Raw genomic sequence first — 15,043 nt, forward strand, 5'->3', positions numbered from 1 at the left:
ACACATATACACACATCCCCCCACATCGTCCTTTAGAAAAAAGTTCTTATACCTGGAATGCCCATCACTATATCATCAGCTAGTTACTGTTGTTTCCCACAGTCCCCTTATATGTGGCAAAAAATAGGATATGTTACTTAAGCTTTCTTTCCAACCTCTAGGCTGCAGGTCAGTCAGAAGACTTTTGATTCAGAATGACTAACTTAAAATTAACTTCTCTATTCAATGATAAATTTTGTTGCTGACATGTTATTTGAGTTTCTGAAGCATTTCAGTTGACAATTATAATTTACTTATTAGAAAAGTAAATTTAAGGAGATAACAAGAAATATTTCAGGTGTGGTAAAACTTTTAAAGTTGTTTTTTCATAATTTGTATTTATTCTGTTTCTATCATTGCTCTTAGATATTGAGACATTACAGTGTACTTGTAGTATTTTAAATGTCACTATTAGCTTCTGTAAAACTGAATTGATGCCATGTTTTCTGTACATAAGTAAGTAAAATAAATAAGCTGCCAAATTAAGTTTCAGGTGTCTTTTTTGGGAGCACAGTAGATCCAGAAGAACCATCCAATTAAATTCCAGTCACTTTTCTCTTTCTCCCAAATTCTGCCAATTCTTTCTGCCAGGCATGATGGCTTTTTTTTGCACAAGAAGCAACATTGCATTTTTTTTTTATTCAAAGTAAAAGAGTAAGAGACTTCAAATTCAGTGGAGTATAATGATCTGTAAATCAGCTTGATTAATTTGTAAGTGCAACAATTATACTTATGATTTCTGCAAAGTATTTTTCTTTTTGTAATCACAAAACTATTTTAAGACTTTGTATTGTTTTCTTCTCTACTTCTGCAGGGCACAGCTAGAGTTGTTGAAATATACCATTCATTTTTACATCACTGGATTCACCTAAAAAGTAAGTTTATAGCTCTTTGGTTTAGGTCAGTTACCACACTGGAGTGATGTGTTTTGCCCTGTAGGCTGTGTCAAATTCAGTATTCAAACAGCAGTTGCATTGAGCTGTCAGTGGCAGGAAAATCTTCTGTGCATTATTTAAAAAATGAACAGAAAAGCATTAAGAAATAACTGGGACAGAACTGTAAGACTCAGAAATACTGTAAGATGAGGAAAAGGGAAGAGACAGAGATCATATGGGGCATTATTTACTCTTGCCCAAATTTTTGGTGAAGCCAAATCAATATTTATATGGGTGTAGTGACTATTTCTCCATTAGAAGTTTCAGCTTTACCTAAAGCACATGCAAAACTGGTTTTCAGGATACAGTTTACTACCCTTGAAAGTGTTTTTCTAGTCACTGTTAACTAGTCTTTAGGTACTGATACTGTTTTAAAAACAGACCACAGGATTTTTTCTTTTTTCTTCATTTTGGAAATAATGCATTAAGAATAATTAATTAACAGCAATAATAATAATAACAATAAAACCCAACATTCATGACTTTTTTTTTACATTTTTACCTCTTCATATTTTATACACATGTAATTATGTTAAGGAAGGTGCCTAACAATGTTTCTATCCAACTATATTCAGTCAGACTTTTATTACTAATACCATATGCACATAAAAACATTCCATACAAGTGCATAATTGGAGTTAAAAGGAAAACAGTAGAGAAGGAAAATTAATATGGATATCCATTTTCTTTCAAATACTTAAAGGATTTGCATTACTGACTTTAAAAATTGCTTTTCATCATAATTAGATGTATTTAGCATTATAATTCTATAATATATTATAGCTAATAAGTAACATTAGGTAAAATAAAGGCATTAGTTAAAATAAACAGCTGAATATTTAGAAATGCTTAATATTCATTTTACTATTTTATGAGTTGGGGTTTTTTTTGAGCAGTCAAGCACAAAGAAATTAGGTAACTTATGAAGAGTGAAAGTAACGCTCCATCTTTTATACAACATTGTTGGTTTACATAGGAATCAGAGCGATTTTTGTACGAGATGTGTGTGATGCAATGTGTACAATACAAAACCAGAGTGGAACTAATATAAGTGTTAAGACAAGGAGAACCAATTATGCGATGTGAACGTACGTTGCACCAACTAAAAATAGCATGGTTCTTAAAACTAACAAAAAACTCTCCAATGATGTCCATTATTTTCAGTCTACTGCAACAATCCAGGTAACCAAAACTATAACCAATGTATTCTTGCATAAGGTATCATGTCAAGTTAGATATTTTCTTCAGCATTAATTTTAGGGCTTCCTCTAACACCATTATAAAAACAGCCTTTTGCAATACAGTTAAGTATTTGTAAACCAGACATTAAAAATAAACAGAAAACAATGTCCCATACCTTCTGCAACTGATCAAAAATATACGATAGAGTCCTGGGAATGATGCCTCGATCACTGTAACGTTCTGCTCCTCCTGTGATGGTAAAAGTTTTGCCACTGCCTGTCTGACCATATGCAAAGATAGTACCATTATATCCAGCCAAAACACTATAGAATAAAAAAATGTGGAGATAATGAATATATAACGCATAATATATTTTCCATGGTCAACTTTGTATAGAACCAAAATATAATTAACAGTAATTCTGCATTTATCTGCATTTATCTGCAGAAATGCAGATAACAGCAGCTATCTTCAGTAATACAAGAATACACTTCAAGATACATATTCTAGATTCAATGGAATTTAAAATATCTAGAACTGAAGGACTTTTTGATGCCTTGACTTACCCTATTATTCAATATCATCATTAGTTGATCATATTTATTACTATTTACATTAACTTTGTATACTTTTTTCTTTGGCTGATGATTTTTTGCAAGGATGATATTTAGTCTCTTAAAAGACTGTAGATGTCAGGAATTGTGACCATTGATACATTACAGCTACAGAATCTAGAAATATTTCACATATAACTTCATTAATTGCAAACAGAGAAGACTATATCATGGTTAGAAACTCATGGAAGGATACAGTTATATCAGCAGTCTTTCTTTATTCTGAGAATACTACTATACTAAACTATCAGACTACTCCTAGCTTGGATAAGGGTATGCAGGAAAACCTGTGCTTATATCAGTGTACGTAATCTTCATTTACTATGAAAACATGCAAAACCACATTGGTAAAAGCAAACTTTTCTGTTAGAGCTGTGTCTGTACAAGAAGCTTCTGTGGAACAGTAATAGTAGCTATGCAATGGCATAGCTTGAAATGACATTCAGACTCAATCATCTTTTTTCACACCTCTTACTTCTACTTGCAAAAGTGCCTAATAAAAGTCTAGTTCAAAAATCTTTCTCTAATTCACCACACTCTCACCAACAACTTCCACCTGATTTCCACCAAACAGTAGATAAGCTTAATGACAGTGGTATAGCTGCACACCGTGGAGGAAATGTGGGAGTCGGCTGAAGCTGACATACAGCTAAGGAGCCATGGCTGACTAAACGGAATTTTCAAGTTGTGACTCAATATATTTTGAGATTTTTGGTCCTGATTTTGTTCTAAAGGAGAGGGCTTTTAATGCAACAAACAAAAAGCAGTCCCCTAAATTATGGTGATTTAGATTCCACTACTGATAAGTCAGTACAATTTGAAGGAACTATTTTTACATGCAAATATAGCATTTTTTTTTCTTATTAATATATGGCAAAATTTCTTGCACTATTTATGAAGACAGAGTCATATTTTTCTCAAGTGAGACCCCTTTGATGGGCTGATGTCTGAAATATAAATACATTTCATTTTTCCCTTGATAGTAAAAGTAAAATTTCAGGTATCCAATTTTTAAAATGTCTATTGACATTCATAGTTGACTATCATGCATTTCCCTCATACAGCTCTGTCTCAAAAGACAAAAATACTAAAAATCTATTTCCACATTTCTAATTCCATTTCTTGTTAATTATTGTGAACTGCCCTGAACTTGAAAAATATTTTAAGTGCTCTAAGATTTTACACTTCACACTGACCGGCTATAAACAATGAGGTAAAAATGATGGAGGACATAATTATTTTGCATTTTCACTTGTCTGTAAAAGCAAACAAAAACCAAATAAAATCATCAAAAATTATTAGAAACACAAATTAAATAGTGATGAAATCAGTTACTGACTGTAATATTCAGATGGCCAGTCAAACCAGAACTCATGAGAGTCTATAGTTGACAGGATATATGATAAAGAAATCAGATTAGACTGTCAAGCTTTTTTCTTTCCTTTCAGCAGCTGTCAGTTACAAAATGTTTCCTGGATTCATCCATCTCAAAATTGTTCTACCACAATTTCAGCATCTCCTGACAAAATATATGAAGGAACTATCTGAAAACAAATAAGGTAATCAAGAAAGAATTATTTTATTGATAAAACTTATCAGAAGCAAAATCTACTTTGGATTTGATTTACTATGCTTAAGGACCTACTAATTTTGCTAAAGAAAAAGAAAAGCTAAAACTTTTCTTGTGCATTTTGTTTATTGAAAAAGTGATAAATAAGCTAAGATTTTAAAAAATAAAAAGGGGGCAAACAACCTTGCATAAGAGGAAAAGAACCATGTATAGATAGCTGCTGGTCTGGCACCACAAGAGATGCAATGGTTCTCCAACTTATTAAAGTTTATAAAGGCCTGAGTAGGTGCCAAATTGCTTATTTTAGTCCATTACAGTAGGATGTCAGAGACAAAACCAGAAACATGTTGAAAGGAACTACAGTGAACATCTGCTCCCAAAGACCAAAATGCCCAAAGACAGTATATATAAATTTATATTCCAGATGTTAAAAATCAAAACAATTATTATTATAAAACACTTCATTCATCTATCTTAGGAATTTCTAGTGCCCACTGTCACAGTATCTGAATGCTGACGACAGTAATGAGTTGTCAGAAGGTAGGGGGTATGAAAAGAAGCTCAGAGATGGCAGATTCAAAACAAGCAAGGGGAAATGACTCTTCATGCAAAATGCAGTTAAGCTGTGAAACTCCTTGCAATGGGATGTTGTGGACACTAAAAGTTCGCACAGGCTTCAGTAGAGACTGGACTAATTCATGAAAAAAAAAAAAAATTATCTCAGGGCTACTAATCACAGAGAACTCAGAAAGTCCCTAAACTATAAATGACTAGAGGCTAACAGAATACTTGGGGGAAGTAGCTCTACATGCTTACACTTTTTATTTTTTTTCCCCTAAGCATTGACTGTTAGTCCCTGTGAGAGAAAATGTACTGGTCTAGAGGGAACTTTGCTCTGACCCAATACAGTTGCTCTTCTGTTTTTACATCTCTGCTCTATGGCACTTCTAGATCTAGCATTTTAGATTGTTAAGTTTTCTTACTCCTTTTCTTTAAAGTTGTTAGAGGTATATATTTTCAATTACTGCGACATGGCTCCTGCAGAAAGGTGTGTTTGCAATGTGTCTAAAAAAGTGGTAAAGGTGTGGCCACAAACTATTGACTTGAGGTCCCTGTACTTCACAAAAAGCTGTTCATTAGGATCACCACACATGTAAACATAGGATAAAACGTCACATGCCATACATGGTCAAAACAGCTACAAAAATCAGTAAGTTTTCTTTGTGTTATTTGATTCATATATTTCTTATATGAACCATATATTCATATATTTCTTATTGCAGTCCATGAGCACAGCTCTGAACAGGTTTCTGGAAAACATTGAAAGTTCAGAAAATGTGAACATATCAATGTCAATAATGTATTCTCACAGTCCAATGTAATTATAGGTAATATTAATAATGCATTGCATAGAGGTACTATGAAAGTGCTGATTATGATTCCACAGTTGAGTTCAACTGTAAAATCCAAGATGAAAGTCAATCTTTTTGATATATGCGTGTATAATTATATATATAATTGCATCCTGTCCATATTTACAGCACTCATTTTTTTCATTCAGAGTGTTTTAAAACTAACAACCAAGCCAATTTAAGAAAACCCTGCTTGAGGTCCTAAGGAAGCCTGTAAGGAAAGAGGACTACCAACAATATCAGTGAAACTGCTGGCAAAGCCTTCTAAGAGTGAAGCACAACCCCATGAAGACAGATTGGAGAATAAATTCCCTTTCTAAGTCTAAGAAGAAAACCACTTTTATAAAAGACAAGGGACTAGGATTTCAAGCAGGACTGACAGAGCTCCTTTGGCTTAGAAGCAAGCTGAAGACTATGATCTCACCTCCTGAAAAGAGTAGATGGGAAGACACTCCGAAAAGGAAAAACCTCTACTGTATCAGCTTGTTCACAAAGAATTAAACTTATGAACTAAACCTTATGTGTACACATATATGTTTATGAAAGAACAGATTTTGAAACTGAAGATGTGTAACTACCAATCTCGGTATAATATTCTGAATATTAGTCAATGTCAGTTTTTAAAGCCTGTATGTGATAAAGTCTGCATGGATTAAGTCATATAAAATCCATGCCTGATGTTACTAATTCACACTTCTTTTAAGGAACTTCTCTTGGAATCAATGGGAATACAGGATGTTTTAGCAATAAGGCTTGTGGAGAAACTATTATCATAGCAAATATTTGCTAAAGATATATTTTGCTCTTTTTCCACTTTTAAGAACTTCAAGTAAAAAAAAATACCAAATTTTACCAATCTAATTTTAGTTCACTGTCCCAAGGAGTTTTACACTGAAATGGTAATAATATAGGTAGGTGGACCAATACCTAATCAATCTATAAATCAATTAAACCAATATCTAATTATTAAATACTCAGGAAGTTTAAGATATGTACTTACTGTTTTCAACCTAAGATACACGATCTCTTTAGGAAAATAAAAACATAGAAAGCTTCATAACCCTATAGCCACCCATAAAATATTATTTCAAAAACAACAGCAAACTACACTGCAGAATTACCCTTGACAAAGTGAACGGTCTCTCAGATGCTAAGAGTTAGTATAGTGAGCAGAAAATATACACATTCTCCCATTCATCACGAAATGTAATTGCAACAGATACCTAAAAAAGTTGGCAACACCAATTACGAGATGACAAGAAGAGACAGTGTCTAAACAGCATCCACCAAAAGGATCCTTGAAGATTCTCATCTGCAAATTAAAGCGGTCCCTAACAGTAGTGGAACTGATTCTCTACTGGGAAAGGCGCCAGAGAATAAGGAGCTCTTTTCTGCCTATTCTGCAAAATCTACTTTGCAAGACATCAGTTCACCCAGGCAAAGTCTGCATCTTTGCTCTTCAAATTCTCTGAACAAAAATCCCAAACCTTTGTTAAACTTAGTATCTGAAAGTACACAGGTCGACATGGTTATTGACGGTAGTCCTGTGAAGGCTTTAAAATATGCATACATAAAGATCATACACTAAAAGGATATTTTCAGTCACGCCCCCTCGGTGTTATCAGAATATCCAGAACTTTGCATTTTTTTTTCTCCCAGGAAGTTGAGTTTTGGCATGGTTAAGGAGACACTTTGTTGAATAAATTGTCTCTTTACTACTTCAAACAAAATACATCAAAGACACATAATCCAAGGAGAGGCTTTGCTGAAAAGATCTTTCATGAACTTATGCAATGTTGTATAGCTCCCTGTTCAGAAGTTCATGGACTACTTCCAGACAGATTAGCTAAAATGTTGCTGAAGAAATCTGTCTCCGGTATTATTTTAGCAAAGTTACTCCTGTTATGATTGTCAGAATTCCTGGAGGGCCTTCTTTTTTTAACAATACCAAGCTCAGAACTATAAAGTCTACTGCAGAGAAAAATACGTTTTTAAAATACAGTAGCTAAAACTTGTCCAAATTTGTACATTTGTTTCACTGTGTTAGGAAATTCAGAGAGTTCATTTTCCTTACACGCTAAAACATGCAGGCATATATTTGTAACACTTTGTGATAGCCTTAGCTTTTATAAAAAGAAAATAAAGTGCTATTCATCACAAGCCACATAAAGCAAACTTTACATAGTAAAATGTGTATTGATTTTGCCTAAAAAATATTTAGGCTTAGCTTTAAAGAAAATAAATACAGAAAAATAGATATTAAAAAAGTCCGTTTCTAACAAATAAATTGTTGTTTCAGCTTTGCTTCTACTGCTTTACAACCAGGTATTCCATGTTCCTATCTGGAAAATATGGACCAATGTAAACATGTAAAGGAAAAACCTAAGTTGTTGTGTGCATGAGCAGTAAGTCCGACATGTTGGACTTTATACCTATGAACGACAAAATCCATTGAGTATGGACAAATGTCATTGGCCTGAATTTCTACATGTAAAGAAGTCTCAAAAAAAATTGCCCAAGACCTCAAATTCTGTGAAGACAAGCTTTCCAGAAAAAGATGACATTTTGGGGAAAACACAGACATACAGTAGTTCTGCAAACAATCATATTTCAATCTCATTTAATATACTGAGCTGTCTTCATATCTTGTTATTAACATGTAGGAGATCTCAGTTACATGACTGCCAAGAAAGGCCCAAAAAGGTCACACTCTGCAAATTCAAATGGATCAGAAGAACTAAAGAAATTGAATCTTCATATTTTAGATTTAACTCATGATGCCAGAATATTAGGATTTCCCAGATTTTGTAGTATAATTAATAATTGTGTCGGTACTTGGTAAATATATATTTTTAAATTGTATACCTATTTTTGTGTTCCAGTGAAAATACTTCTGGTCAAACCATATGAAGACTCACATATCACAAAGCTGTATACAATTCAAAAATTGTAATATCTGCTGGATATAGTAATTTGAAATTGAAACATGTATGTCTATGTGACTATATTTAGATACGTATGCTGTATGTAAAGGTGTGTTGGATGATAAATTTTAGTCTTGTTGCTTTTAATCACTGTAAGAAAAGTCAATTTAAAGCAAATTATTGGTGAGGAAGCATCATGATTACCTGCTAAGTATTCTGAATTCATCAACAAGTATTTATGTAATAAGCAGATCTGATTAGTAAAGTTGGTATCATTAAACAACCTAAAATTATACAACAAAGGTTCCCTTTGGTGGAAGTCAGAATAAGACAGAGAAAAAAAACAACCACCAACAAAAAACAAGAAAAGGAAATATTCATAGACCAGCAAGAAAATGGTAACAACAGCTAATACAAATTTTAATGAAATAATATTAATTGCAGGCAAACAACTCCTAATCTATGAGTAAGTATTGTTTTATTACAGTCCTAAATCTTCTTCATCCTTTTATTCTGCAGTATAATTTCTAATCTAATTATATGCCCACTTCTAGATAATTTTAACATAGAAATAGGTTAGATCTGTTCTTACATTTTACTCAAAGAATTGAATGCTTCTTTTCTGGCTAAGCACTGAAAAAATATTGCTGTTTTTTAAAAAAAAAACAGCTTTGTGTACAAAGCTAATCAGCAACATTTTTTAAACACAAAGTATTGAATATGTTCTCTATATTGTATACAATTGAAAGCACACCTTTTCCAAGTGAGAGATAGTTTGTGCACACAACTGACTAAGGAGATTAATTTGATCACACTGCTGTACAAACCTAACCATATATTATGACAGCAAGATAATTTAGCATGATGTGATGGGACAAACCAAAAATTTTCAAGTTTTACCTCCAAGCTATGACACAGACTACCAAGAAATCTCCCACAATGACAATCTTTGAGACAGAAATTACAATGCTTTCTGTATTTTTCTAACCAGAATATTGAAATAACCAGGAAAGATTTAGAAAACACACTGAGAAAGAGTTCATGAGACCATGATCCAAAGCTCATTCAAGTCAATGACCACATTTCCAATAATCTCATTGAGTTTTAGGTGGGATCCAAAGCTTGGGACAATTTGATGCGGATTTTTTTGCTGGTGTAAATGCTTAAACACACTACAGTATTTAAACATATCTGCATGTATCAAAAGTACTTCTAATACTTTATGAAATCCCAACATACATTCTACAAATTATTTTTTCCGATTAACTTGGAATAATCTTAATTTTAATACTTGTTTTGGAGAAGAAACATAATAACAAAAAGCAGCAAGCTGAAGTAAATGTTCCTTACCACTTTCAGCACAACCTTAAAACTGCTTCATAACCCAAGTACTGTTATACAAAAGCTTACATAATGATGGTTGCTCAAGAAAATAAGTTTTGGCCTTATGAAAAATTAATTATAACATGCTTTCTCTTCTGCTGTTTGAACTTTGAGAAACTGATAAAAAAAAAATCAATCATTGATTAAAATAGCAAGGGTTCAATATTTTAAAAGTTCCCTTATCAGTGGCAAGACAGTAATGAAAAAATCCTCAGCGTCCAGAGGAAAAAAAGTTAATAAGAAATGGTTGTTACATGTAAGGACTTAGCCAGTAACACTGAGGAAGAATAAACAAATGCTGTAACACTGTAGCTGCAACTATGATGGTCTAAAAGTGTAAGAAAAAAACATGTATTTAGAGAGAGGTAACATCTTTTATTAGACTCGCTAATATAATTGGGGGAAAACAAGACCAGGCTCAGGGCTTCAGTGGATTATTGGGTTTTTTTGGTTACATTAGAAAGACCCTGCCTCTTCCCTTAAAATCTAGGATGGACTCATATACGACTGTAGTTAAAGGAGAACAAAGCATTGTGTTTTTTCCTTCAAAGTTTCTTACTCAGTTATCAGTTAACTTGCACTTTCTAATTTACTCATAATTAGTGGCGATTTAAAAACATGCACAGTGAGAAATTAACTTTTCATTTTAAAATTCATTTTAGATGCCTATTTAAGTAAATGGCTGTTACAGAGTTGTGTACTGGCATTTTCAGTCACCCAACTGACTTGCATCATGCCTGAAAGATGTCTAATTCCTAAATAAAGGGTGTGATGCAGGAGTCTAATTCATGCAAGCAATTCTGCTTAAATTGATAGATACGTTATGTTTACAACTACTTAACATTCCTCAAGTGAGAAATTCCTCAAGTGAGAGCTAGACAATTTATGGGTAGTTACTACAGTTTAAAATATCATTCAGTACTTTGTCCTTGAGTATCTGAGACAATATAAATAGTGGTATAAAGCCCAGTGACAGTAGACAGAGGTTGAAAGCAGACTGAGGTTGTTTTATTGTGGTTGGTTTTTCTGACTACATTTTGTTTTAATTTCCAGTGAAGATCATTTGTTCTATTTAAAGTTTATAGCCACAGAACTTTTCATTTGTTTCTGTGCTCATTGTTAATGAGACTTCAGACAGGCTTGTGCCTACGTATAACAAAGAACTCTGCTTCCTCTGCTGCTACACTGGTTTTGCTGAATCAAACAAAATAGTTACCATCAAAATTTGCAAAAAAATAAAACAAACTCTCCCCCTTGAGTTCTGTGTCCAGTTTTGAACTCCCTAGAAGAAGGATGCTATAAAGAAACTGGAGTGAGCCTGACAGAACCAAGTTAGGTCGGACTGGAGCACATCACACACAAGGAGAAGCCAAGGGAGATGTTTTCTATCAACCTGGAGAAGAGAAAGCTATTCATGTACCTAATTACCACCTTCCATTATGCAATGGATCGTTACAGAGGTGGACTCAGACTCTTCTCAGAGGCCTACAGTGGTAGGACAAGAGGCAGTGGTCACAAGCTGCAAGACGGGAAATTCCAAGTAGGTTCCAAGTGGGAAAATGTTCTTCACAGTGAGAATAGTTAAGGCCTGGAACAGGTGCCTAAATGGGTTGTGGGATCCACATCTTTGGGACATTTGCAAAGCTCTACTGGGCAAGGGCCTAAGCAACCTGATCTAACCTTGAAGCGAGACCTGCTTTGCTCAGAAGGTTGGACCAGATGACCTCCAGAGATCCCTTCTGACCTAATTATTCTAATTTGTTAGCAGTAGGCATAATTCACATAGAATCATCAGCAGAAGAAGGAAAAAGTAAACAGTCCTTATCAGTCCCTGAAAACATGCTACAAACTGCTACAAACTCTGTTCTATTTCAGACTAGTCTCAATGCATCAGTTTTATAACCACCAATATGACAGTATTCCTCAGGGAAGTCAGAGTGCTCTGACTCCTTTTGTGTTACTCCAAACTTCATTATGAAAAAGACAAAGAAATCGTAACCTTATTCTCAAGTTTTTGACATTGGCAGGTATTACAGGCAAATGTGGAAATCTTGTCTCAGCAATTGGTAAATGAAGCCCATCCAGAACACCAAAAGCCATCACAGCAATGATGAATATGAAGTCTAAGCAAAAAGATTTGCTTGCTCTGACACTTAATTCCTATTGCAAGACATACTTCTCAGTCTTCAAAAGGATTAAAAAGATCATTTAAGTAGATGCATTTAAGCCATCTGTAATTTTTATTGTTTTGTTTTAAAATGAAAAAGTTCAAAGTGAAAAGTTTTTACTGAGTTTATAATATGAATAAATAAAACATGTCTAAATGTTTAAATGAAAAAAAGAGGCCTTATTAAGTAAGGACTAAATTCTGTGAGTGTTTATGTGTAGATAAGAGAAAATCCTGGGAACAAGAAACAAATTTCATCTTTAAAAATTAATTACTTTTATTTTGTTAGTTTATTTCAGCTTCATGTTATTATTTTAACCTGAGTTCTGACATCTTCATTTTAAATGACTGGTAACAAATAGGCATGAGGTTGGAAAAAATATTCAATAACTATTAAAATACTAGACTAATGAAAGAAGCAGAAAATACCAATATTTTTGACCTTGGGATACTGTCAGTCCTCTCCTCATCTCATTTCTTGCTGACCTGAAATATTTTACCAATGTCCCTCACTTTCCTTCTTTCTATCTCAGGAAACCACTTCTATCTCAAAAAACTATGAATTGTCATAGTTATTTTATTAAGAAAAAAAATTCAACACAGTCCCGGCAAAACCATCCCCCAGACGTGATGTTTAAGATAAAGAGAGGGAAGAACTTCATTTGCAGGATCTGGAAAGACAGTTTTCAGTGAGGATTTGTCTTTACAGAGACTCAGTATTTAGGTATCTTCTATCACTTGGAGCTCAGATTAAAGTTTCTTTTAATTAAAATAAATGAAGTATCTCAGTATGACATTTTTTTCTTTATGCTTTTGCCAGATTTATGGAACAAATCTAATTTGGTAATGCCTTATCTTTCAAAAACAGCACCAGTTTCCAAATGTGCACTTAACTGTGTTTGAGAGCTTAGTGCAAGCAAGTTTCCTTAGAAATTTCAAAAGGGCTTTCCTAAAAAAAACAAGGTGTAATCGAGTTTCTTATTTTAACTAAAATATCTAAATATATTTAGAATTCCACCATAAGAACTGCAGAAGTGACACAAAGATACTCTGAATCAAAGTTATCAAACTGTAACCTATAATAAGTAGCCTTCTTGAACAATTCTAAACTGTGCAATTTAAGTCAAAATAAACACGAGCAACTAAGAATCATTTGAGATGAAACATTAATTAAGCTTTTCACTTTTTATTGCCTCATAACTGTACACACTTTCAGGAAGAACTGCTAGCATCACTGCTCCAATTTCTCAATTTAGAGGAAACTTTAAGCTGCATTTGTTTCAAGCTGACATCCCCAAAAAATAAGTGTCCTTTACTACACATAGATTCTACCGTTTTTTTGTACCTAAATCACCCACATTCGCAATAATACAGCGGTGACACAAGGTTGCCTGCAGGTGAGCCAAGCCACTATTTCCCACACTGTATCACAAAAATATCCAGGTTAGAATGGATAATTGTTCATACAAGCCTGTCATTTAATTAGTTAACAAGGACTATCTTCTAGAAAATCCACGTGCTTACAGGCCTGATGCTTACACCTTAAAAAAATTCCAGAAAAAAAACCCTCCACTACTAGAGCATAGTTGTTTTACTAGGCATTCTTCATTTTAATCATATTAGCATGAAGATTTAACAAGTCTTTATAGAAAGGCCAGCTTTGATCATGGTAGAAAATATTGTACCATGCTGATGATACCAAGAGATTTTAAGCTGGTTGGGGAGTTACTGTGCCAGGACTATAAAAAGCAAGTAATTGATTTGTATCACAAGGGTCTTACAACATTTTAGTCATTCAAACCTTTTGTATTACAACTTAAGTGAGTTGACATTTATGTTGACATTGCAGTACCAAAACTGTATGAGTCTTCATTGAGCTCACTGCGTTGGAAACAATCCTTCCTATTAGGGCACGCAGCAACCTGCTGTACCAGCCAGCAACGTCTACAAATACAGAGGCAACATGCTGCAGTTCCACTAAACAAGCCTAAAAAGAGAGGAAGGGCAGAGGGGAAGAGAATGAGGGTAAAAAAGGTGGAGAAACAGCTACCGATACTTGACACATGTATAGGAAGATACATAGATATAAGCAAGATTTTTTGAATGCCCAGGTAAGATGAGTTCAAATAAGAATGAAAGTTTAGTGCATCTTCTAAGGAACTTAATTCAGATTATTTCCTCACTGAAGCAGAGAGATACAGGTAAGGAACCTGTAGCTGTTTCAGGTCTCCTAATTAAAAAAGCTGCTTTATTTGACCCCTCAAAAGGATGAGTTCTATACACTCCTTTTGAGTTGTAATTTCTTTAGAGCGGAAAATAGCTCTTAATAAGTTTTTTTGATATGCAAAATGACAAATAACCAATTTAATGGCGGGTTTTGGCTATTACATGATGAATAAATAACCATGACTGACTTTTACTTTTCTGTCCTCCTGTCACATATACTTCCTGCTGTCATAGTTTGAAATTGTCCTGAAGACAGTTTGTACTCTTACAACTAATGTTATTAAAACTATTTTAAACATCTAACATGTTGCACATGTATAATTATACTATTAAATACTCATTAAAAAGACCTTGTATTATACAAAAGTAAAAATAAAGTGAACTAAAAAAATCATCTGGAATTCCAGTTGCACAATAATGATCTTTTACCCAAAAGCCAAACATTTGCATGAAGCCAAAGTTTGTGTAATAACTTCATACAAGAATTGAAATTAAGGAGGTTCTGAAAGACCCATGACAAAGCTAAAAGAGCTATATATTCTCCTATGTAAAATCAAATGATTGTAAGATTTCAGATATGTGGATTTTATT

The 15,043-nt window shown here is 33.6% G+C and overlaps 1 protein-coding gene across 6 annotated transcripts in view; it reads right to left on the reverse strand.

The window, feature by feature from the left end:
• KIF6 (kinesin family member 6) overlaps nt 1-15,043 on the reverse strand; it is a 173,831-nt gene that overhangs the window by 149,987 nt on the left and 8,801 nt on the right. For all 6 annotated transcript variants that reach the window (XR_012041872.1, XR_012041875.1, XR_012041873.1 and 3 more), the window contains exon 4: nt 2,332-2,479. Coding sequence is in view for 2 of the 6 variants with exons in the window: in XM_072858203.1 (XP_072714304.1) it covers nt 2,332-2,479 (148 nt within the window). In the remaining 4 variants the exon portion in view is untranslated. The remainder of the gene's footprint in view (nt 1-2,331; nt 2,480-15,043) is intronic.

Source organism: Ciconia boyciana, chromosome 3, assembly GCF_034638445.1.
Source record: "Ciconia boyciana chromosome 3, ASM3463844v1, whole genome shotgun sequence".
In the NCBI taxonomy this organism is placed as follows: Eukaryota; Metazoa; Chordata; class Aves; order Ciconiiformes; family Ciconiidae; genus Ciconia; species Ciconia boyciana.